The 24,261-nt window shown below is 44.2% G+C and overlaps 1 protein-coding gene across 1 annotated transcript in view; it reads right to left on the bottom strand.

Annotated features, from left to right (window-relative positions):
• The window catches only part of upb1 (beta-ureidopropionase 1), a 51,516-nt gene that overhangs the window by 13,944 nt on the left and 13,311 nt on the right, over positions 1–24,261 (bottom strand). The window contains exons 4-6 of the mRNA XM_033043424.1: positions 23,565–23,659; positions 14,720–14,881; positions 2,093–2,262 (exon numbers count right to left, since the gene is read on the bottom strand). Coding sequence (XP_032899315.1) covers positions 2,093–2,262; positions 14,720–14,881; positions 23,565–23,659 — 427 coding nt within the window. The remainder of the gene's footprint in view (positions 1–2,092; positions 2,263–14,719; positions 14,882–23,564; positions 23,660–24,261) is intronic.

The following is a 24,261-nucleotide window of genomic DNA, read 5'->3' as shown; positions in this document are numbered from 1 at the left end:
TTTAGAAGGAAGTGATGGGTGTGTTTGGATCTGGACTCTTCTGCTGTGGGGTTGTTACTGGAAAGGCACGTCCAGAACTGAAGTTTAATATAGGACTGACGCTGTGGAGGGCAGTATTGTCCAAGACTCAGACAGAACAGAGGTAAGTTCTGGTACCTCAGCAAGATGAAATGACCTTGATATTTACGGGTCCCACCCATAGAACGGTAGAACAGGTCCTTTGGCCTACAATGTCCATGCCCCAACACAATGCAACATTAAACTAGTCTGGACGTGAGAAGTTTGTAATGTGTGGGACCAGGAACGCACTGCCAGGAGAGGTGTTGGAGGTAGATATGAACGTGGCATTTAAGTGATATGGAGAGATATCCCTCCATTCCCTGCAAATACCTAATAGTCACTTAAATGCCAATTTCATCTCTGCCCCCAACACCGCTCCTGGCAGTGTGTTCCTCACACTCACCAGACCTGTGTAAAGAAAGGTTGCCCTGCACATCTCCTTTGAAATTTGCTCCTTTCACCTTAAAGCTATGCCCTGTAGTATGTTTTTTCCATACTGGGGGAAAAGGTTTCCGTCTGTCAACTCTATCTCTGCATCTCATGATTTTATCTATTTCTATAAGGTCTCCCTACAATCTTTGGCGTTCCAGAGAAGTAATCCAAGTCTGCCCAACCTTTCCCTGTAGCTAATCCCCTGTTTACTCAATGCCCTGACCAACGAAGGCAAGCAGAACATGCGCCTTCTTTACCACTCTATCTAACTGTGTTGCCACTATCATGGAATTATGGTCTTGGACCTCTGTACATCACTGCTGTCAAGGGGCATGCCATTAACCGTTTACTTTCCCCAGATATTCAACCTCCAAATGTGCGACACCTCACAGGCTGCCAAACCTCACCCAATCCGAGCAAGATCACAACAGCCTGAAAAACATGAGAGAACATTTAGTATTTGCTCCTGACGCATCCACGGGGAATGGGACTTTCACTTGGGTGACTGTGTCCCAATCAGGGCGCAATGCCAGCGAACAGACCCGAGCTCACACTGAAGGTACGTCTGGGTGAAGCACGCACGAAACACCCTCTACCCATCTTCACTGAAAGTGACCTCCACTGGCTCCTCAGATTCAGATTTGTTTGTTGTCGTATACACCAGGGTGCAATGGAATTCCTTGTTCACATGAAGCTCAAAAAACAGTCCAGATGTTTTTAAGATTTCTGTGGATCCAGAAGGAACAACAATATATCCACCACAACCCCTGACCCTCGAGGCTCCTCATCTGGCTTGACTCAGTGTAGGAATCTCTGGCATTATGACTCCCTCCCTCACGTTAGTCTACTCCAGCCCATACCTCAGTCCTGTGATCTCCAAGAACAGTAAGCACTAGGCACTACTTCTTCAGTGTCACTCCCTTCAGCAACACAATTACCCCAATGCTGTAAGCTTCTCTCCCCCCCCCCCCCCTCCTCACTGCCATGATACATAGCTCACTCCCACTCAGTGAGTGCTCCAAACTCTGATCGATTAACCGCCAATGATGAATCTGCACTCAAAAATTCACCGGAAACGGAGAGATAAATATTGTGCTTTGAGCTGGATTTAAATCTGACGACAAGCTCAGATTGAATTACAAAGCTTCCATCTGGTGAGGACAACTTCCGTCAGTATCTTGCATAGCTTTCCAACAAGGTCTTTATTTGGTTAATTAGGTTTGCATTGCAGGCTCATTAGTCTAGATGCGGTTGTAATTTGAAGCGGAGCATTAACATGAAGTGATTTCCTTCCTGCACTCACACCACACTCCCATCCCTTATTCTCAACCTGAAATTGCCAATGTTTAGTAACAGGGGCCATCAGAAAGCAGCGCACACCTTCACCACCAAATGACTAATTTTTACATGATGTTTGGTGTAAAGTATCTGAAGAATGGCACCACGGGGGGGGGGGGGGGGGTGAAGTATCCCATGTCTTTTGCCCAATGCCAGCACATTTGTAAAAGACAAAGCAAACTGCTCTTTTAAACCATGGTTTACTTGGTTGAAACACTCTTAAGAGTTTGTAAAATTAAATGACATAATACCATTCTCTTACCTCAGCTCCCCCACAGTAGCAGAAGGGTTGAAGATAATTTCCGCTCCATTAATGCTGTACATTAACCAATTCAACGGGTGGTGTCGACCATAGCAGATATTTACAGCAATCCGTCCAAATGTAGTCTGAAACACTGTGTGACCAGTGTTCCCTTCCATGTAATATGTAGACTGTAAAGAAAGAAATATACCTGTCACCACATTCAGCACTTCTTGGAAGACCCATTGCTACCTTCTGTAGGAGAAGCAGAAGAGAATGAGAAGCAGGAGAAGTAAACACTGCCCAGTCCATCATCGGCTCTGACCTCCCTTCCATCGAGGGGATCTATCGCAGTGGCTGCCTCAAAAAGGTTGGCAGTATCATCAAGGACCCACACCATCCTGGCCACACACTCATCTCCCTGCTACCTTCAGGGAGAAGGTACAGGAACCCAAAGACTGCAACAACCAGGTTCAGGAATAGCCACTTCCCCACAGCCATCAGGCTATTAAACTTGGCTCGGACAAAACTCTGAACATTAATAGCCCATTATCTGTTATTTGCACTTTATTAGTTTATTTATTCATGTGTGTATATATTTATATAATGGTATATGGACACACTGATCTGTACTGTATTCATGCCTTCTATGTTCTGTTGTGCTGAAGCAAAGCAAGAATTTCATTGTCCTATCAGGGACACATGACAATAAACTCTTGAATCTTGAAATTGCAACCGTGCCACATTTCGCTGTTTTAAATTCCTTCTGCTGAGAAAAAACAGCTTCAATTTGTACCTTCTCTGATTTCTGACGATCTCATGATCTGTCCTGGGCCCAGCACATTGAAGCAATCACAAAGAAAGCTTACCAATACCTTTGATTCCTCAGATGTTGCTGAATTGAACTTCAACATGTGTATGGTGGAGAGCACACTGTCTGGTTGCATCACAACTTAGTTCAGTAATTCTAACGCTCAAGAAAGCAGGAGGCTACAGAAAGTGGTGAACAGTGCCCAGTCCATCATGGGTACTGACCCTTCCCACCTTCAACAGCATCTACAGTAAGTGCTACCTCAAGGCAGCAGCTAATATCAATGACCTCACAGTCCTTTCTCACTATGACCATTAGGAAGAAAGTACAGTAGTCTGAGAAGTACAGGTTCAAGAACAGCTTCTTCCCATCAACCATCAGATGCTTGAAGTACCCTGCGCAACCCTGCCTCAGCTTCGAACCACTGCACAGTTTGCACAACTCCAGTTGCTCTATGTACTTTGGCTTGTGCATTATCATGGACTTAGAATAACTGGTAATTTATTGTATATTTATTGTTATTGCTGCATCGTGACTGTACTGCTAGACTCAATAACAACTTCATCAACAAGTTCGCTGATGACACAACAGTGGTGGGTCTCATCAGTGACAATGATGAGTCGGCGTACAGGATGGAGGTGGAGCTGCTCACAGGATGGTGCAAATCCCACAACCTCATTCTCAACGTGGGAAAAACTAAGGAGATGGTGGTTGACTTCAGGAGGGCGGGAAAACAACACCATACACCTCTGCACATCGATGGAGCTGATGTGGAAAGGGTCAGCAGCGTGAAGTTCCTAGGACTCCACCTGTCAGATGACCTGATTTCCACAACCAACACCACAGCACTGGTCAAGAGAGCCCAGCAGCGACTACACCCTCTCCGAAGACTACGTAAAGCAGGTCTCCCCACTACACATCTACGAACTTTTTATAGGGGGACAATCGAGAGCACATTAACCAACGGCATCACTTCCTGGTTCGGGAGCTGCAAGGCGTACGAACGGCACCAACTTGACAGGATTGTGAAGACCGCCAGCAGGATTATTGGTGCTCCACTCCCTTTCTTGCTGGACATATACAGGAAGAGATGTATCAACAGAGCCATCTCCATCATCAAAGACCCCTACCACCCATCGCATCACATATTCTCCATCCTGCCATCTGGGAAGAGGTACAGGAGCATTAGCTGCAAAACCAGCAGGAGGCTCCTCAGCTTCTTCCCGCAGGCTATAAGACTGTTAAACGGACTTTGCCCCCAGCCAAAGTATCGCGCACCAACCACCAACCTGGACAGAGCCACTGTCGTGCCGCTGCCGATCGGAACGCCTGTTGATGTTTAGTTGAGAGTAGTGTTAAACTTGTTCATGATATATGTATTTTTATTTCTATTTATTTTTTACTGCACACTGAATGGACACTGGTTTGAGTAATGTTTTTTTGTTTCCTCTGGGTATGTGAGTACTCAGGAAAATAACAATAAAGATATACAATACAATCCAATATGCATGTGAAGCTGCAATAACTACGAATTTTGTTGTTCCGGTTTACATCCTATGCACATGACAAATAAACACTCTGGAACCACTGTTGTTTTGGATCAGCAAGAATAAATGGGAAGACTTCTGACTGGCCCACCAGGTTATTTCCGACTTTTGCTTTGCTTATTAGATTTCTAGTTGTGTTTATTTACAGGAAAATGTCCTTTCATCCAATAGCAAAATGGAAATTAAAGACAAAATGATGAACATCCTCACAAGGTCACTAGGCTTCTGCTGCGAGAGAGCAAGAGTTCACATCACAGGTCAGGGACCTTTTAATTTGAGCATATCCAGCATTATCCATTTTTATTTATACTCAAAATAATTCTTTATTCACATGTTTTAAAAGTTATGATTTTTGTTGAAACAGAGCTCTGTGAGTTTACGAGAGTGAGGGAAAGCACTGGACCTGTTCCTACAGCTGCCTTTCGCCCCAACATTAATTACTTGGCTGTTCCAGCCCCTGCTTATTGCTGATTAAAGTATCCACAGTTCAGGATCCACCACTCTGTGCCACACTGGAGTTTGGAAACACAACACTGGCATTTGGCCAACTATGGCACACTGTACTCGCTAGCAGTCAGAGACTGTTATCCAGTGAAAATCAATTTAAAGTAACAAAAACGTGTTACCTTTCTCCCTGGGGCCGAGCAGGATGGCAGGGGAGGATCCACGTTGCACCGAGTTTAACCAAACACAGAGTGGGGGTGGATATGCAGGAGACGGCACTGCCCCAGTAGACTCCATCAAGATCCACTGGGTGGCACAGGGCATTGATGGCAGCACTAGAAACTGGGATATCGTTGAGGATACTGGGCAGTGAATCTGCAAAACATCCTTCTCAAATACAGAGACTAAAACTACGCATAGAGCTCACCATACTTCCTTACTCCTGAACCCCTGCAGTACAGGCCAGCATAACACTCCTATTCATCGCTACAGGAGCTGCCTGACCACTGACTACCTCCAGGACTTGCTTTGTTTTCAGATTCCTACAGTATCTTGCTTTTTAGTTACCGGCTGGTTATTTTTACTTTGGGCATAGGAAAATTCATGACACAAATTATAGGGGACAACAGAAACCTGCATTTATATTAAACGGGGGGGCAATCAAAAATAATAAAAAGCAGAAAACTGCTGATGCTGCAAATCTGAAGATAAGAGAATGCTGGAGGTGCTTTGCATAGTTTTTACTAATGATTTTAACCTAAATGTAGGCGAGAAGAAAAAAGTTTGCAGCTGATGGAAATGCCAATTAATTTAGCAAGAAAGGAGGCAGGTATGAAACGATAGCAAGATATAGAGTTTGGTCAATTGGGCAAAAGGAAAATGGCAACTAGAATTTAATCCAGAGAAGAGTGAAGTAAAGCAGTTGGTGAGGTGAAGCATAAGGGAGGAAGGATACAATAAATGCGAGGATATGGCATGGAACATAGGATATTTTCCTTCAGTAGACAAGGGAGAGAAAGGAAGGGCAGGCAGACCATGCTTGATCTGTATAAAACATTAGTCACACAGCATGAGCATTGCACACAGTCATACAGTTCTGGTCACCACATTACAGGGAAGATGCAATTGGATGGAAGAGGCTGTCGAAGAGATTTAATAAAAGGGAAAATTAGTAGTTATGACGAAAGATTAGATGGGCTGGGATTGTTTTATTTGGATCAGAGGAGGTTGAAAAGTTTCAAATTATGATGGGCCTCGATTAAAGCAAATATGAAGGACATAGTTCCTTCGACTGAGCAGTCAAAGCCACGAGCAGACATTTGACATAATTAGTAAAGAATATGAGCGAGGAGAGGGCAAAAGTTAAAGTTACAGAGATCTGGAAGTCACGATCTGAAAAAGGGTGGTTGAGACAGAACCCATGAATGCTTTAAAAAAATAGTTATACCTCATTATTAAGCCACGTATGAAAAAGTCCTTGCAGTGAAACATGTCCTGGAGTCTCCTTTCCCAAGTTATTTAGCCATGCCTTGTAAATAAATGCGTCTTTATTTAATTGTATATATATGGTTGCATGTGTGGTTATTGTGTGTTTATACATAACGAGATTTTGTATAACAGGATTTCAGGAAACACAGCCCTTTCGTAATGAGGGTGACTGTTCCGGGGGCTGGACCCGAAGAGTTGTGACCTACAAGGTATAGATGCTGTGCAGGGAGATGGGGTCAGGCTGGTCACACACATGGGCTGAATGTAAATTTGATTGTGGAAATAAAGTCACATTTTTGGAGAATCATACAGGATGTTTAACAAGTTATGGATTCACAAACTATATAGTTCCCCTCCCACCCTAGGCTTTTAGCAAAATTCTGATACCCATTTTGCAAATTAATAGTCCACTATAGAGATAAAAGCATCAAAATCACTTCCTGCAGATCTACAGTTGTCAAGCAGTTATCTTGTGCAGTGGTAGCACTGTCCTTCACACTCATCCAGAGGATTTCACACAGAAGGATTAGTTTGTTTCATAGAGTTAACAACTTCTCAACATAAATCAAAGCATAACAAGCCAATTTTAAAGGTAGACAAAAATGCTGGAGAAGCTCAGCGGGTGAAGCAGCGGGTGCAGCAGTATCTATGGAGTGGAGGAAACAGGCAACATTTCGGGCCGAAACCCTTCATCAGACCGATCAAGCCAATTTTAAAGTTCAGTACAGAAAATTCAATGTCCAGAAAACTGGTTTTAATGTCTTCAAGTTTCAAAAGTCTCATGGACATGGTGATTGTGCAAGAGTTCCAGATGCTTCTCCAAGACATCTTGCAGCCGGTATTTCTTGGAGAGAAAATCTAATACATGAAATGATTAGCTTTCTTTGGAGAGAGTTTGGAAGCAGGAAGCTTGATCCCACGTACAAGGTCAATCGTAGTCTATTTATCCAACATTTTAATTTCACAAAATACATGCCAATTCTTTTCAAAGCAAAGTGAATCATTTTAGTTATCATTGGTAGGATGGTTTGGAAAGACACAGCTCACAATACAGTGTAGGAAAGAACTGCAGATCCTGGTTTGAATTGAAGGTAGACACAAAATGCTGGAGTAACTCAGCGGGACAGGCAGCATCTCTGGAGAAGGAATGGATGACATTTCAGGTCGAGACCCTTCTTCAGAGTCTGAAGAAGGGTCTTGACCCGAAACGTCACCTATTCCTTCTCTCCAGAGGTGCTGCCTGGCCCGCTCACAATACAGCATTAGACCACAGCTGTAGTTTAGACCATTGGCTTATCCATGGTAATTGGCACACAGTTCAGACAGGGTATGGTGGGCTGTGTGTGAACAATGGTTACCACAAATACAGTCGCTCCCTGAAGGGAGAAGCATCATGGGAGAAATTGTCCAAATGGTTTGATGTTTTCCCTGAGCAGCTACCAACGAAGACTACAGAATAACTCCTGGCAAAGATGTGGGTGGTACAGTGGTGTAGACAGTAGAGCCTCTGCCTCAGTTCCCGTGACCCAAGTTAAAGAGTGTGTGTGTGTGTGTGTGTGTGTGTGTGTGTGTGTGTGTGTGTGTGGGGGTGTCTGTTTGTGTGCGGGTGTGGGTGCGTGAGTGTGAGTGTGAGTGTGAGTGTGAGTGTGAGTGTGAGTGTGTGTGTGTGTGTGTGTGTGTGTGTGTGTGTGTGTGTGTGTGTGTGTATGTGTCTGTGGAGTTGCACCTTCTCACTGTAATTGAGCAGGTTTCCTCCAGCTCCTCTGGTCTCTTCCTTCATCCCAAAGATGTGCAGGTAGGTCGGTTAATCAGCCACTCTGCCCCTAATCTATAATTCATACGTTCTAGGAGCAGAATGAAGCCATTCGGCCCATCAAGTCTACTCCACTATTCAATCATGGCTGATCTATTTTTCCCTCTCAACCCCATTCTCCTGCCTTCACCCCATAACCCGACACCCTTACTAATCAAGAATCTGTCAATCTTCACCTTCAAAATATCCATTGACTTGGACTCCACAACCGTCTGTGTCAGGTGAGTGTTACAATCTGGGGGGGTGGGGAGAATAGCTGATGGGAGTTTGCGGAGAATAAAACAGGATTGTAGGATTAGAGTAAATGGGTGGTTGTTGGTTGACATGAACTCAGAGGGCGAAGTGCTGTTTCAATGCTGTATCTTTCCATTATTCCGAGTTAACATTTGTTATGCTGCTAAATGACAGGCTTTTAGCTGTCAAACTAAACACTCGCTTAATGACAAATCTATTAACTCAAATAGTGTCAACAGCTGGCAGAGTCTCTTCTCATCTACTGTTACACCCACGTGCCCTGGTATGTACAGTCTGAAGAAAGGTCTCGACTCGAAACGTCACCCATTCCTTCTCTCCTGAGATGCTGCCTGTCACGCTGAGTTACTCCAGCATTTTGTGTCCATCTAATTACAGGCTTATTTCCCCAAGGGTCCGAAATCCACCCACTCCTGCACATGTGGGTGGCACAGAGAGATGTGGACGGGCAGGCGCTGGCACAGTGGGTACTCCATGGTGAAGACTAAATGTTGCCCGATTATTTTACTATACAGGACCGAATGCTGGGGCTGATCCAGTATGCCCTTCGCATCTGTCAATACTCGGGATCTCATAAACCTTATTGGAATATTGGGAAGGAATCTGGCAGGCACCACTCTCTCCTCACAGAGAGCTAGAGTCCTTGCAGCACAAGCCCCTTCACAGCAGGGCCTGCTGGTCCATAGAATGGCTCCACAACGGATGCTCCGGTGGAGCAGCAGTGTCCAGCTCGGTATCAGTAACAAAGCTTTTAGCAGTTATGAAAACAAGAAGGAAAGGGGCAAGACCAGAGGACAAGGCTGGTCAGAGAGAAAGGACTGCACAGATGATCCCAGAGCATTGGGTGACTTTAACCATGGAGTAGGGTGTCCTACAATCAGATCATAGGATGGATTTTACACTGGTTGTGCACCAGAAACCCTGCAATTCTCCACTCTGAACTAAGATGGTGATCATATCAGGCACAGAGTATTGCTCAAGGTTTGGGGCAAACTGTTGTTCAAAAGGAGCCATTTATGTATATTAGCATATTATTGACTGAAGCACAATTTTGGGTAGAATTATCAATAACCAAGGGGAAATTATACAAAGTCTAATAGAAAATATGCATGAGAAAATATTGATGCAAACTTATCAAGCTAGAGCACATTTAATGTCTGAAACAAGGTATAGTATAATAGACAATAGACAATAGGTGCAGGAGTAGGCCATTTGGCCCTTCGAGCCAGCACCGCCATTCAATGTGATCATGGCTGATCATCCCCAATCAGTACCCCGTTCCTGCCTTCTCCCCCAAATCCCCTGACTCCGCTATTTTTAAGAGCCCTATCTAGCTCTCTCTTGAAAGCATCCAGAGAACCTGCCTCCATCGCCCTCCGAGGCAGAGAATTCCACAGACTCACCACTCTCTGTGAGAAAAAGTGTTTCCTCGTCTCCGTTCTAAATGGCTTACTCCTTATTCTTAAACTGTGGCCCCTGGTTCTGGACTCCCCCAACATCGGGAACATGTTTCCTGCCTCTAGCGTGTCCAAGCCCTTAACAATCTTATATGTTTCAATGAGATCACCTCTCATCCTTCTAAACTCCAGAGTGTACAAGCCCAGTTGTTCCATTCTCTCAGCATATGACAGTTCCGCCATCCTGGGAATTAACCTTGTAAACCTACGCTGCACTCCCTCAATAGCAAGAATGTCCTTCCTCAAATTAGGGGACCAAAACTGCACACAATACTCCAGGTTAAGCTGCACATTATACTCCAAAAATAATGAATAATACATTATATTTACAGAGGCGTATGGGCTATTTCTCACTCAGATTCAGAATCTAACACTATTGTCTTGTTATCCTTTCCTACCTCACTTAATGTCTAGTGCACGCATCTGGACTGGTCCTTAATGACTTATACAAAAGATGTGCATTCTATAAATAAAACACATTAGGCAGCCTTCCAGTTCTCAGTGTTAATAAACTGCAATAGCAGAGCTCTTAAAACTGACAGTTCCTGTTGCATCTTTAGGCTTCACTACGTTTAATGACAGTTGTATATAATGGCTGTGATAAATGCTTTGCCCTGGACTCGGTCAGTATTCATTTTACTGTAATTTGTCTGCTAATGGTGAAAAATGATAGATATCAACATAGTTTGCACTCCCAAAATCCTCAGAAAATGTTTTCTTGGGACAGATAGCAAGTCATCGGCCAACTAGGCCTCAGCTATTCATAATGATGTAGAATGGAAGAGTTTTAATATTTCCTTACAACTCAGATCTGGGTGACATTGAGTGTGTTTTGGGGAGTGTGACAAAAGGCTTCAAGACAACAGACAGTTTGAGTTGGCAAGTATTTCGCAGAGTTGTAGGAAGTTGTAAATTTCCCGGGGTGGCGGGACTGTCATATGCTGAGAGAATGGAGCGGCTGGGCTTGAATACTCTGGAGTTTAGAAGGATGAGAGGGAATCTTATTGAAACATACGATTATTAAGGGTTTGGACACGCTAGAGGTAGGAAACATGTTCCCGATGTTGGGGGAGTCCAGAACCAGGGGCCACAGTTTAAGAATAAGGGGCAAGTCATTTAGAACAGAAATGAGGAAACACTTTTTCACACAGAGAGTTGTGAGTCTGTGGAATTCTCTGCCTCAGAGGGCGGTGGAGGCCGGTTCTCTGGATACTTTCAAGAGAGAGCTAAATAGGGATCTTAAAGATATCAGGGGATCTCAGGGGATATGGGGAGAAGACAGGAACGTGGTACTGATTGGGGATGATCAGCCATGATCACGTTGAGTGGCGGTGCTGGCTCGAAGGGCCGAATGGCCTACTCCTGCACCTATTGTCTATTGAAGGAACTGCAGATGCTGGTTTAAACCGAAGATAGACACAAAATGCGTGGGACACAGTGGGACAGTCAGCATCTCTCCAGAGATGTCCTGCTGAGTTACTCTAACATTTTGTGTCTGTCTTAAGTATTTGGCAAATGCAGTCTTAGATAAATGTGAAATAATCAGTGGGAAAAACTAAATAAATTGTGTGTTATTTTGTGTTATAAAGTCTGGGAAATGCTGATGCCTACCTAGATTTGCATGTCCTTGTATTCCAGTCACTAAAAACAAACATACATGTACAATAAACAGTTCAAAGCAAAACAGAATATGGTGGTTTTCACTGCAAGAGGATTGGATTTGGAGTTCAGAAGCAAAGATGTCTTGGTACAATGATACAGGACCTTGTTGAGGTTTCTGCCTCATTCCCAAGTGTGGGAACCTCACCCCTACTTTCAAACCCAGCGCCATTACCCCAGTCATGCAGGCCTTAAAGCTCTGATATTTAACACCAACTTGAAGAGGACAGTGAGAGATCTCTGCACAATAACCACACTGAACAAGTTTCCCTTCAGACAATGCAAAGGGAGGTGGAGGAGAACAACATATCCTCTCCATAGTGAAATTCCTCCTACATAATGCCTTAAATCACTGACTCTTCAGAAATATGGAGAGAGAGAGAGTTTGAAGGATATTTGCATTCCATATTGATTTGGAACTCTTTTGTGTTGTTATAAGAATCCATTGAGGAGATTTTGGAGGCACTGCTATTTATTATCAGGATTTACTGAGATCCATCCATAGATTGGAAACAGGCTAACTATGAAGAAGGAGACAAACCAGGTACAGACAACTGCAGATGTAACACTGATACCATGTAGAAAATTCAATGAATTAGGTGGTCACTTAGCACAACAATAACAGGAGAATTGCTGGCATTAGCTAGGCACGAGGATATGCATGGAATGAATTACATGTAGACAATGGAAATTAGTTTAGCTTGGCATCATGTTTGGCTGACGGATCTGTTCCCGTCCAGAACTGTTCTATGCAATCCAAGTCCTTAATCTATTTTCCAAAATCCACAAACCACATTTCCTACAACAGGATTTATGTTCACTTGGAAAGGCAAGGACTGGTTAGGATTTTGTGTTGACTATTTTTTGGGGAGGTAATGAAGAATATCAATGAAGGAACCACAGTCAATGTAGTTTACATAGACTGGTAGGATTTTTACAAGATACAGCATGTTAAGATGGTCCAGAAGATAAAGCCACAAGGGATCTGAAGTGTGCTGACAAACTGGATCCAAAATTAGCTTGGTTACAGGAAACAATAGACAATATGTGCAGGAGTAGGCCATTCGGCCCTTTGAGCCAGCACCACCGTTCAATGTGATCATGGCTGATTGTCCAAATCAGTACCCCGTTCCTGCCTTCACCCCATATCCCCATATCTATTTTTAAGAGCCCTATCTAGCTCTCTTGAAAGTATCCAGAGAACCGGCCTCCATCTGAGGCAGAGAATTTCACAGACTCACAACTCTCTGTGTGAAAAAGTGTTTCCTCGACCCGTTCTGAATGGCTTACCCCTTATTCTTAAACTGTGGCCCCTTGTTCTGGGCTCCCCCTACATCGGGAACATGTTTCCTGCCTCTAGCGTGTCCAAACCTTTAATAATCTTATATGTTTCAATAAGATTCTCTCTCATCCTTCTAAACTCCAGAGTATACAAACCCAGCCGCTCCATTCTCTCAGCATACGACAGTCCCGCCATCCCGGGAATTAACATTGTAAACCTACGCTGCACTCCCTCAATAGCAAGAGGATAACAGTTGAGGGGTGGAAAAATAAAACGTGATGTATAAACAAGTGACGAATGAAATTGACTTTGACTTTGTATGGCAGAGATCGGTGGTGAGCGTTTGTTGTTTGTAATATGTGAATACTTGGATTAAAATGTAGGTGGTCTGATTCGTAAATTTGCAACCTGGTGAATCACAGCAAAGAAGGTTGCCAAAAGACACAGAAGAACAAAGATCAACGGAAAAGTTGGGTAATGCGGTGGTAGATAGGACCGTTGAAGAGGCAGATTGTTGCTGTGTTTCTTGCAACTGAACACATGGAGAGGTCCTCTCAGGGAACATGAAAAGTGCCATATAAAACCCAGATTTCAGTTTAGGGGCAGCTTCATCCCTGCCGTTATCAGACTACTGAACTGACTTATTAGAAGCTAAAATAGGAGATCTGCTAACCTATCTTTTTGCACCCCTTGCACTTTTAGATTATCTGTACCATCTCTGTAGATTTAATACGGTGCTGCACTCTATTTTTCTCTTTGTACTATGTATTGTATTTGTGTATGGCTTGATTATAGTCACATATGGTATAATCTGCCTGGATAGCATGCAAATCAAAGTTTTCACTGCATGGTTGACAATAATAAATAGACCCATAGCCCTAGTCTGCTGATGTAATCAGTGGACAACAACCATGAGCAAGGTCCCTTCGTTAGGACAGAGATTATATCAGTAGCTCACTATCATCATAGCAAGTCCTTGCAACACTGAGCAGGAGCTCTCTTCCTCAGTTAGCTCAGCTCAGCATTGAAGGGGGTGTCTAAAGGGCCTGTCCCACTTACGCGTCCTTGGCTCGCAAATTACGCGACCTCGTGGTCGCTTGAGGGGTACGGGCACCGTATGGCCACGCGGGGCCGGTCCCACTTAGAAGCGCGGAGGGGTATGGAGTTGTGCGGGGCCTGTCCCGACATCGCGCGGGGCTCCGAAATTCTTGCAGTGAACGAAATCTTTGCGCGCCAATGGGCTGTCGCGGAACTGAAGGCCAAAGTGGGACAGGCCCAAGACTCTGGCGCGACGCAACGTCTCACCTCCAACAGCAGCAGACGCAGGCAAACGATTGCCGAACTCGGCCTGGCGCTCATGGCCGTTGCGGTCCGGATCCGCCCCCACTTCTACTCCCAGAGCGAGGCCAAGAAAATTGAAGATAGACACAAAATGCAGGAGTAACTCAGCGGGACCGGCAGCATCTCTGGAGAGAAGCAATGGGTGACGTTTCGGGTCAAGACCCTTCTTTTCAAACTGAAGAAGAGTCTCGACACGAAACATCACCCATTCCTTCTCTCCAGAGATGCTGCCGGTCCCGCTGAGTTACTCCAGGCCGCATCTTCAAATGACGTCACGTGCTCCAGACGCCTGTGCGTACGCATGTAATCGCGCCCGACCTTCGCTCGACCGTCTCCGCTCAACGCGACCACGAGGTCGCGTAATTTGCGTGCCTAGAACACGCAAGTGGGACAGGCCCTTTAGCCTCAGGGTAACTGGACAGCACAATCTCATTAGTTACATGAATGCTGCCACCTACTAGCTAAAGAGACCAGAAATACATCCCCCAGAAAACAGCTGCTGCAGTCGTCATACTTTACACATTGAAACATTTAACACTTAACTCTGCTCTCACCTCATTAAAATCTCCAACCCTGGGAATGTGGTTCTTCCTGGTCTTGCCAAGAATCTTGCCGGTATTGGAAATCACCACTGCAGTGTTCCACAATGTGTCGCCATGAGACTCATCCCGCTCCAAGATTGGAGAGACTACTACCATGTTGTACTTCTTTGCAAGCTGCGGGGAGAGAGGGAGAGAAGTGAGGAGGGAATAAGAGAGGGCAGGACGGAAACATTAAACAAAAGATGTGAGGAGAACCAGGTTTCAAGCCAATGAAAGTCCAAAAAGTTAATTCTACTTTGCTTGTCTTTGATGCTGAACATTTCCAGAATTCCTGGTTTACTTCAGGCATTCCGTCACATGTTTAAATGATAATTTGTATTTTTAATTGTCTACTGTATATCGTGTTGTTACTTGCGAGCAAAGCACCAAGGCAAATTCCTTGTATATATACATACTTGGCTAATAAAATGTATTCAATTCAATTCAAGTTTATATCTCCCTGGCCTTTACAATCTTTATAAGCAGGGCAACTGACATATTCCACTTTTACTTATGTGCAGGAAGGAACTGCAGATGTTGGGTTAAACCAAAGATAGACACAAAATGCTGGAGTAACTCAGCGGGACAGGCTGCATCTCTGGGGAGGAATGGGTTAACGTCACCCATTCCTTCTCTCCAGAGATGCTGCCTGCCCTGTTCAGCTATTCCAGCATTTTGTGTCTATCTCCACTTTTACTTATGCCAGGTATGTTTGACTTACGAGAGTCTCACAGATGCCCGTTCACCTCCGTATCCTTCTCAGGAGTTCTCAACAGTCTCCAGGAAAGTCTGACAGGTGCACTCAAATAGCCTGTAGAAGACAACTTGTCAGTGCACCAGACCCAGCAGCATTCCAAACCATCTGGCTCAGGAGTTAGTGCCACTCCCAGAAACACACCCAAGGGAAGTGTCAGATCCCTCAGGGGTCAGGTTTACTAGCAGAGGTCTGGTCCATCAAGAGGTAAGCTGAAGTTCGATGCTATAGAGAACCTGATGTAGCTGCTCGTTCCAGATCCTGCTGAGCAACACTCTGCCTCTTTGCTTGTACGGGGCAATTGTGTTGCTACTCTGGATTTGCAGACTGCCTCTATCTAAGTTACAGCCTCTTGTACATTCTTGACTTACTCAGAAACAGTCACAGTCTATCCTTCTGAAAGATTGGCACTCTCTCTCTCTCTCTCATGATTTCACTAACAGTTGCCCAAATAGCTGCACAAATCCACTGTGACCCAGTGCTTCTTCTCAGAGTGGCAGAACCTGAACCCTGTGAGTCAGAAAAGGAAACTTCCATAATATAACCTTTGATATGCGTTCAAACATCACATAGAAACAGAAGTGAACAGCTGCCACAGCAACTGTTCAAATCCATCCATGGAATGCACCAGTTTAACAGCCTCAAGTAGGAGAATCATGGATAATGCGCAGAAACAGGAAATCAGTACGTCCTCCCTGTGCAAAGATCATGGGACTGTTTGAGTAAAATCTAAATCGATTTGCCCATGTTTGGCCCATCATTTAAAATAACAATCATATCCTGTCGCAGCCACCTCTACTCCAGGGACAACACACTTAGCCTCTCCAGCCTCTCCTCATAACCAAAATGCTCCAAGCATGCAGCATTCTGGTGAATGCCCTCTGCACCCTCTCCAATCCTATGACCATTTCTATAGAAATCACACTGGCGTGTGACAGTGACAGTGTTGGAGGAAAGGCAGGAATCCACACACAAAGACCTAGAATGAACCAGTGGAATTTTTATAATAATTTGGTCGTTTTAAGTCACCTTAACCATGATATGGATTGAATAGTAACTTTGCAGACAACACAAAGATCAGCGGGAAATATGGGCAGAGAAATGGAAGATGGAATTTAACCTGGACATGAGAGGTGTTGCACTTTGGGAGGTCAAATGCAAGAGGATAGTTTAAAGAAAACAGTAGGATCCTTTGCAGCATTGATGTACAGGGAGATTTTAGAGTGCAAGCCCATAGCTCCAAGAAAGTGGCAACACAAGTGGATAGGATAGCAAAGGAGGTATGCAAAATGCTCGCCTACATTGGCCAGGGCACTGGATAGAAAAATTGGAAGCCACATTACACAAGTGTTCCCAAAACCTTTATTAAGCCACCTTTGGAGTATTGTGTGCAGTTCTGGTCACTTATAGCTTTTGGAGAGTGCAGAAGTGGTTTATGAGGATGCTACCTGGATTAGAAGGTATTAACTATCAAGAGAGGTTGGATAAACTTGGATTCTTTTCTTTGGAGTTCGTGGAGGCTGACGAGAGACCTGCTACAAGCATCTGACGTTATGAGATATGGATAGGGTAGATAGTCAACATTTCCCCCAGGCTGGAAATGACACATACCAGAGGGCATAGCATTAAGGTGAGAGGGGAAGTTTAAAATTGTACAAGGCAATTCTTCTCATTTTAAACTGGAGGGTAGTTGGTGCCTGAAACACGCTGCCAGGGGTGGTGAGAGAAGCAGATACGATAGTAGCATTTAAGAAGCACTTAGACTGGCTCATGAATAGGCAGGGAATGCAGACAGAGGTGATGTTAGATTTATTTGGCATCATTGTCAGCAGACACATTGTGGGCTGAAGGGCCTATTCCTTTACTGTCCTTTGTCCAATGAACAGCTTATTCAATGCAAATTCTTCATTCGAGACCGACAAAATGTAAAAGCAACTACTCGTGGACTGGAGTACAATGGTGGAAGATGTTGAATTAAATGACAATAATGTACAACCCTGGACAAGCCATTGAGAGATCAGAGTTCAAGCCCCATCTCAGCAGCAGCGGAATTGGATAGTAAATAATTGGCAGTAAATAATCAGTCAAGATGACCATAAAACCACAAAATCGTGAATCATTGGATTCAATGTCCTTCAAGGAAATCTGCTGCGCTTATTCAGTCTCATCTATTTGTAGACACAGGGAACTGCAGATGCAGATTTACACAAAAAAAGTGGTGGAGTAACTTGCGGGTCAGGCAGCTTCTCTGGAGAACATGGATAGGTGACGTTTCGGGTTGGGACCCTTCTTCAGACTGGAGAAGGGTCTTGTCCAGAAACGTTACCTATCCATGTCCTTCAGAAATGCTGCCTGACCCCATTAGTCACGTCAGTACTTTGTGTCTGGTCTAAATGAGACAGCAAACACAATGTGTGCCATCCCTAAATGGCAGATGAAATGGTCTGGCAATCGGGGAAGGGAATAAACATTGACTTTGACAGTAAGGCCCAGATCCCAAAACAAAAGTAAATAAAAAGATTTATGCACAATTTCTCCAAAACATTCACTGGCCATTTTCTCTTTTGGAAGCCGAAGAGTTAATTGTCCATTTCAACATTTTCTCTTTGTATTTAATGATGGATTTACATCTTTGAACTGTTACATGTAAAAGGATTTGGACTGCAACGAACAGGAGCTGGAAAATCAATACCCAGACTCTGAGTGAGCAATGTGGATAAAGTGTGCAATTAGCCCAGCATAGACAAAGCAATAAAGGAAATCCACCCCCACTTGCCTCCACAAAACAGTTGCCTCCACAAAACATGCTCCTGACATTTAGTTTACATTTAACAAGTTAGTTTCTAATCTCCTTTACAGTCAACAGATCTAACTGCAATCACACAAATATTTCATTTTCTGAAAAAGGAGGCTACCTACGAACTTTTGTGTTTTCATTTGGCTCCGAGCAAAGGGCGTGACCAACAGTCATTATCCATCACTAATTGTTCGAGAAGGTATGTGTGAGCCATTTACGTGAATGGCTGCATAGCCTAGTTGAGAAATTGCGGTGCAAGTGTAGAGGGAACACTTTATGCACTGCTGATGAATGGAGTGACAAGTTAGGGAGGCGGGCTGTCTATCAAGTGTTCTCTCAGTTGGTTCTGAGGTTTGAGTTTTGTTGCAATCGCACTTATTCAATTAAATGGAGATTACTCCAACATGCTCCTAACTTTTGTCTTGTAAATATTGGAAAGACCTTGACAGGGAATGAGGAAGTGAGTCATTTGCCACAAGACAACCAACCTTAATGTTAGTCATAGATACAGTCAATAGATACACCACAATATTTATGCAGTGTATTAGCTTCGTTTCTGGTCATTTATTACTCCCATGATATTGATGGTGGGTAGTAGGAACAATGAACTGTAAGACATAGCCAATGAGCGAGAGACCATGAATGTGCAAGGAAAATGAGAAGTGTGAATTTCTACTCGCTAAGTTCTACCAGCAGCTTTTTGCTCAGGATTCCAGCACTTGCTATTTCTAGTGTCTTCATTCTCTATAATTCAGTGCAGTTTAATACACTGCATGTGCATTTTATCAGATTAGCAATGTCCAAACAAGTTATCTTCTGCCTAAAAGAGCTCCCACAATACCCAAATATTCATACAAAAACTGCAAATGTGGAAATAACAAATTAAAAAATGCTGGAAACACTCAGTAGATCAGGTGATGATCAAAGAGAAAACATTTCCAGTCAAAGCACCTTCAACAAAACTGGGAAATATAGAAAACAACTTTGTTTTAAGCTGCATTTCATGTAATTTATTTTACAAGGAAGAAACAAAGCAAAAACTGATTTGCTGAACATCTGCATTATTCCACAGAAGCGACCCTGATCTTTAGTTGCCTAACACTTTAAATCTTCATTACAGTTCAACCAGTCAGTCTGTGGCCTCCTGGCTTGTGATAACAAGGCCCGATACAAGTTAGAGAACAGTACCTCATCTGGGCACATTATTGATTCACCACTCTCTTAAGGTAACTGGATTTCTCTGAATCAGAACCAGCCAGGTCACTCATCAATGAAACTGGCTGCCTTTTTCTATCTCCATTCGCACTGAAACAGCAGCTGGGCAATTCCTAGAGTTCTGCATTTTACAGCTTTTCACACTTCATCCGATGTATATTCACACTCTGCCTCCATCAAGTTTCACTCCAGCAGCACACTATCCCAGGGAGAGAAGGGTAGGGCAGAAAACGTTGATGTTTATACTGGACTACTGTTGCCCTCTGCCAGAATCCAGCTGGAATCGTGACATATTCAGGGGCTCATCATGGGGAATCTTAAAGGTTTCACTATTTTAAGGAATGAAGTTTCACAAAATATGAATCTGCATGATAATAGCAAGTAGCAAACTGAGTAAATATACAGGAGTGCAGCGTGCTCGATACAGTCACAAGTACAGAGCCGTGGGGAACCAAATGACACCATCTATAGTTCACTGCTCGGCAGTTTCAGACACAGCCTGATGATGGATTTGTCCCATTGCTGAACCTGACAGTTTAATCAGAGATTCATTCACTTCCCATCTCACAATAACGCACGTCCTTGTGCTCAGAATTAATCAGGCAGCTGGTGGGAGAAGAGATACAATTTATGTCCTTTAACTACATCCACAGATCCAGTAGCTTTGTGGCAAAGAGAAATTTATCATAACATTAACTCATTTCAAAATAGACGGCCGCACGTGGTACATTCACAGATCACATCAACTACTGGATCATTCCATCCCTTTGATCCCCCTGCCCCCATCCAATAGCCCCACGTCACCCAATCGGACTTCATTTATTCATCACCATGTGAAAGTTCCACAGCATCTAGTGAAGTCTCTTATCAAGAGTGCCAGGATATTCTCATAGCCAGGTCTGATCCTGTGCTCATCAACTCCAAGAATCTTCAAGAGTGATGAGTACAGGAGCTCCAGGTAGCCTCAGCATTAATCCCCAGCACTGTGAAGCTGTAGGTGCCAGGCCTGTTCTCAGTAGAACCACTGCCTTAGTGTCCAGAGTACCTCAGTGTCCAGACACCTTCATGGAAGAACTGATGTATACAGTAGAGGTGAGCAAAGCCTGGTGAAACCAAGAAATGCATTGCTGGATGTGCAGGTTCTCCAATAAATGCAGATAAGTGCGAGGTGTTGCATTTTGGTAAGACAAACCAGTGCAGAACTTGCACATGGGAGGGGCCTAGGCACTATGGTAGAACAGAGAAACGTATGGGGTGCAGATATATATTTCCGTAAAAGTCTTTGGATCGTGGGAGAAAATCAAAGCACCGAGAGAAAACCCATGCGGTCACAGGGAGAATGTACAAACTCCGTACAGACAGCACCTGTAGTCAGGATCAAACCTGGGTGTTTGGTGCTATAAGGCAGCAAGGTCAACAAATCCGTTTTAAACAAAATTCTGTAAAAATATGCATGGTATTGGTAGATCAGTGCAAAATCCCACAGCGTCAGTAATGTCCTTTCAATAAAGGACATCCTGTACACGATTACAAGCCCTCTCTGACATTGTTACAAATAGTGGATTTCAGAAGTCACCTGGCAAGACAGTGAATAGTCATAAACAACTAGTGTGAAGTGGCCGCTCAAACCCCAGACATCCTCATCACTGCTGCACCTTCACCAGACTGCGCTGACTTGCCATTTCTCAGACCAACAGAAAATGTGCAACACTTAGTGGTGGCCATATACAAAAGCTGCAGCAGATTAACTAGTCCTTATACTCCACACTGCCCACCAACCTACTGAAAGGCCCTACAGAACCTTAGTTTTAAAAGAGCTATTCAGGGCATTAATCACTTGGCAACGTCTACATCAAGTGGACAAAGATATCCTCAATACACTATAGACACAGGAACGGGCCCTTCGACCCGCAATGTTAGTGCTACACATGGTCGTTAAACTGATCTCATCCACCTGAACATGATCCATATCCCTCTATTCCGTGCACTTCCACGATCGTATCTGCCTCCGTTACCACACCTGTCAATATGTTCAAGGCCCCCATCACACTGTGATAAAAAAAAATTACACTGTAATCTCCATTGAACTTTCCCCCTCTCACTTTATAGTTATGCCCTTGCGAGTTGGACATTCCCACCTTGGGAAATATGGTTCCGACTGTCTACCCCGTTCTCTGCCTCACAGAATCTTATATACTTCTATCAAGTCTCCCTTCAACCTCCGACATTCCAGAGAAAACAATCCAAGTCTATCCAATTTTTCCTTGTAGCCGGGCATCATTCTGGTAAACCTCCTTTATCCCCCCTCCAAAACCTTCACATCTCGCCTGTAATGGGGCGACCAGAACTGCACGCAATCCTCCAAATATAGTCCAACCAAAGTCCTGTAGAGATGCATCAGGTTTGCCATTCTTGTCTTTGCTGAACATCAGGCAGGATGATACAAACTTGAATTATTCACCTCAACCATTCTTAAACCTATTCCCTCTCCTCCCTGGACTTCAGTGGATTAAAAAAAATTTTTTTTTACAAGCAGCCAGTTTTGACTAAATAAAATACATTCCAATACACTGTAGCTCATGAATCTCCCGAGGCTGATGCTCCCATTTCTGAACCCAGTCTGCAACATCAGGCTGGATGTTATGAACATTAAATACGAGCAAAGTTCACAAAATGCTCCAGGGTACAACAGGAAAACAGATAGTGTCGCTTTCAAAATGATTAACAAGACCATCAGGAAACATTCACAGAATATGACTGAGGAAGGACCACACTCAGGCAGCACAGTGGCACAGCTGGTAGAGGCGCTACCTCATGGTGCCAGAGAGCCGGGTGCGATCCCGACATCGGGTGCTGTCTGTGTGGAGTTTGCACATTCCCCCTGTGACTGCATGGGTTTCATCCCAGTGCTCTGGTTTCTTCCCACATCCCAAAGATGAGTGGCTTTGTAGGTTAATTGGCTTCTGTAAATTTCCCCCAGTGTGCAGGGAGGAAGTGGATGTGAAAGTGGGATAACATCAACCTAGTGTGAACGGGTGATCGATGGTCGGCGTGAACTCGGTGGGCCAAAGGGCCCATTTCCATGTTATATCTTTGAAACTTCAAACTCAGCCGTAAATGTCACCAAAGGCAGATGCAGATTTGATGGAGGCATATTCCCAACTACAGTAACAACATCCCATCAATTCCCCTATCAGCTACCTACACTATTGAATTTGTGAGCATAGATTACAGCGTGGCAAACCTGCACATCTTTGGGACGTAGAAAGACACTTGTGGTCAACCCCAGAGACGGTGCTGGAGACCAGGATCAAACTGGGTGCTGGAGCTGAGGGATAGTACACGACCTGCCAACCCACTGTGCCTTTATTGGGGAGGATGTTATTTTCCTCCCACCTTGAATCTATTCCTTGGTTCACCTGGCAATGCCTTCCCGTGACACTCCAAGTGGAGTGCCTGATTTAGAAGCCTGGTGTTGAGCTTGTCGCCCCCCCCCCCCCCCCCCCCCCCCCAACAAAGGCAACCAAGTACAATTAGACCCTCTGTGGTGGGGACGTTGGCCTGGGAGAAGACACCGACTTTGGTTCACTTATCCTGCCAATGTATTTTGGAGATTTTGCAGATGTTGTGCTGGTGGTATCTTTCCACTGCTTTGCAAGACTACTATGAGCAGTCCAGGTATTAGAAGAATGCAGGAGAGCAGGGATCACAGCTGTCCAGCAGATTAGTGCTTGGTTTACATGGGAAATAGTTACATAGTGGAACTTCTTGGCTTTGGTAGTTTAATTTGTTTCTTCCCCCTAAAGGAGCTTTGTTACATAATCACAGTTACAAAGTACTGCTAAGATCAAAACTGACCAGCTACTCCAAATATCAGTTGTTAAGTTAAAACATTAATCCCCCCCCCCCGGCAACCAGCGTTCACGGAAGGCCTCCAAAGTCCCCGTGGTCACCACGAGTTCCATTTCCAGGGATACGTGGGCACGGATGTATTGGAGATGGCAGTGTGCAGCTCGGACAAAATGGTGGATGAATCTAAGGTAATCGCTCACCTCCTGGCAAAACCTGGGTGTTTGCCCTTCTTCTGCAGATTCAGCAAATTCTGTCCATGGCAACTTTTCTCTGGTGCAAAAGGCAAAAGGCATAGCTACAAAACAGAAACAAAACACTGCATTGAGCTCCAGCACTGAAATAGGATATCGTTTTCGGGAGGAATGGGTGACATTTCAGGTCAAGACCCTTCTTCAGGCCATTTTCAGATTTGTTCATAGATATAAGGTGAGATTTACCCAGGGATTCCAGTAAGCTGTTTAAGAGGAAAAGCCAGTTAATACCAAGCTTATCTCCAGCTCTCACACCAGTGAAAGTCTCCCTCCTTGGCAGGTTTGGCAACCAGGCAGATATGGCCCGCTGTGTGAAACGTTGCAATATCTGTTCGAGCCACACAGTGGGACAACTCAAGGGGAAATCTGAAGAGGCCGCAGGTGGAGCAGTGCAGCTACTTGTTGTTCCACACCAAAGATTCAAACCTCTGGAGTTCCTAGATTTGGCACAGATGAGCACATATGGGAAATCCAATACAAAAATAAAAAAGCAAATAAAACTAAATGGACGTTAGCAAATGTTGATCTGGTAATATGTTAACACAAACAGAAAATGCCCCCTATACAGACCAGCAGTCAGAGTTACCTACTGATGGCCCGGACCCAAAATGTCACCCATCCTTTCTTCTCCAGAGATGCTTCCCGA

The sequence above is a fragment of the Amblyraja radiata genome, chromosome 25, assembly GCF_010909765.2.
Source record: "Amblyraja radiata isolate CabotCenter1 chromosome 25, sAmbRad1.1.pri, whole genome shotgun sequence".
Taxonomy (NCBI): domain Eukaryota; kingdom Metazoa; phylum Chordata; class Chondrichthyes; order Rajiformes; family Rajidae; genus Amblyraja; species Amblyraja radiata.
The sequence above is the reverse complement of the archived record's forward strand: the minus strand, read 5'-3'. Positions and strand labels throughout refer to the sequence as shown.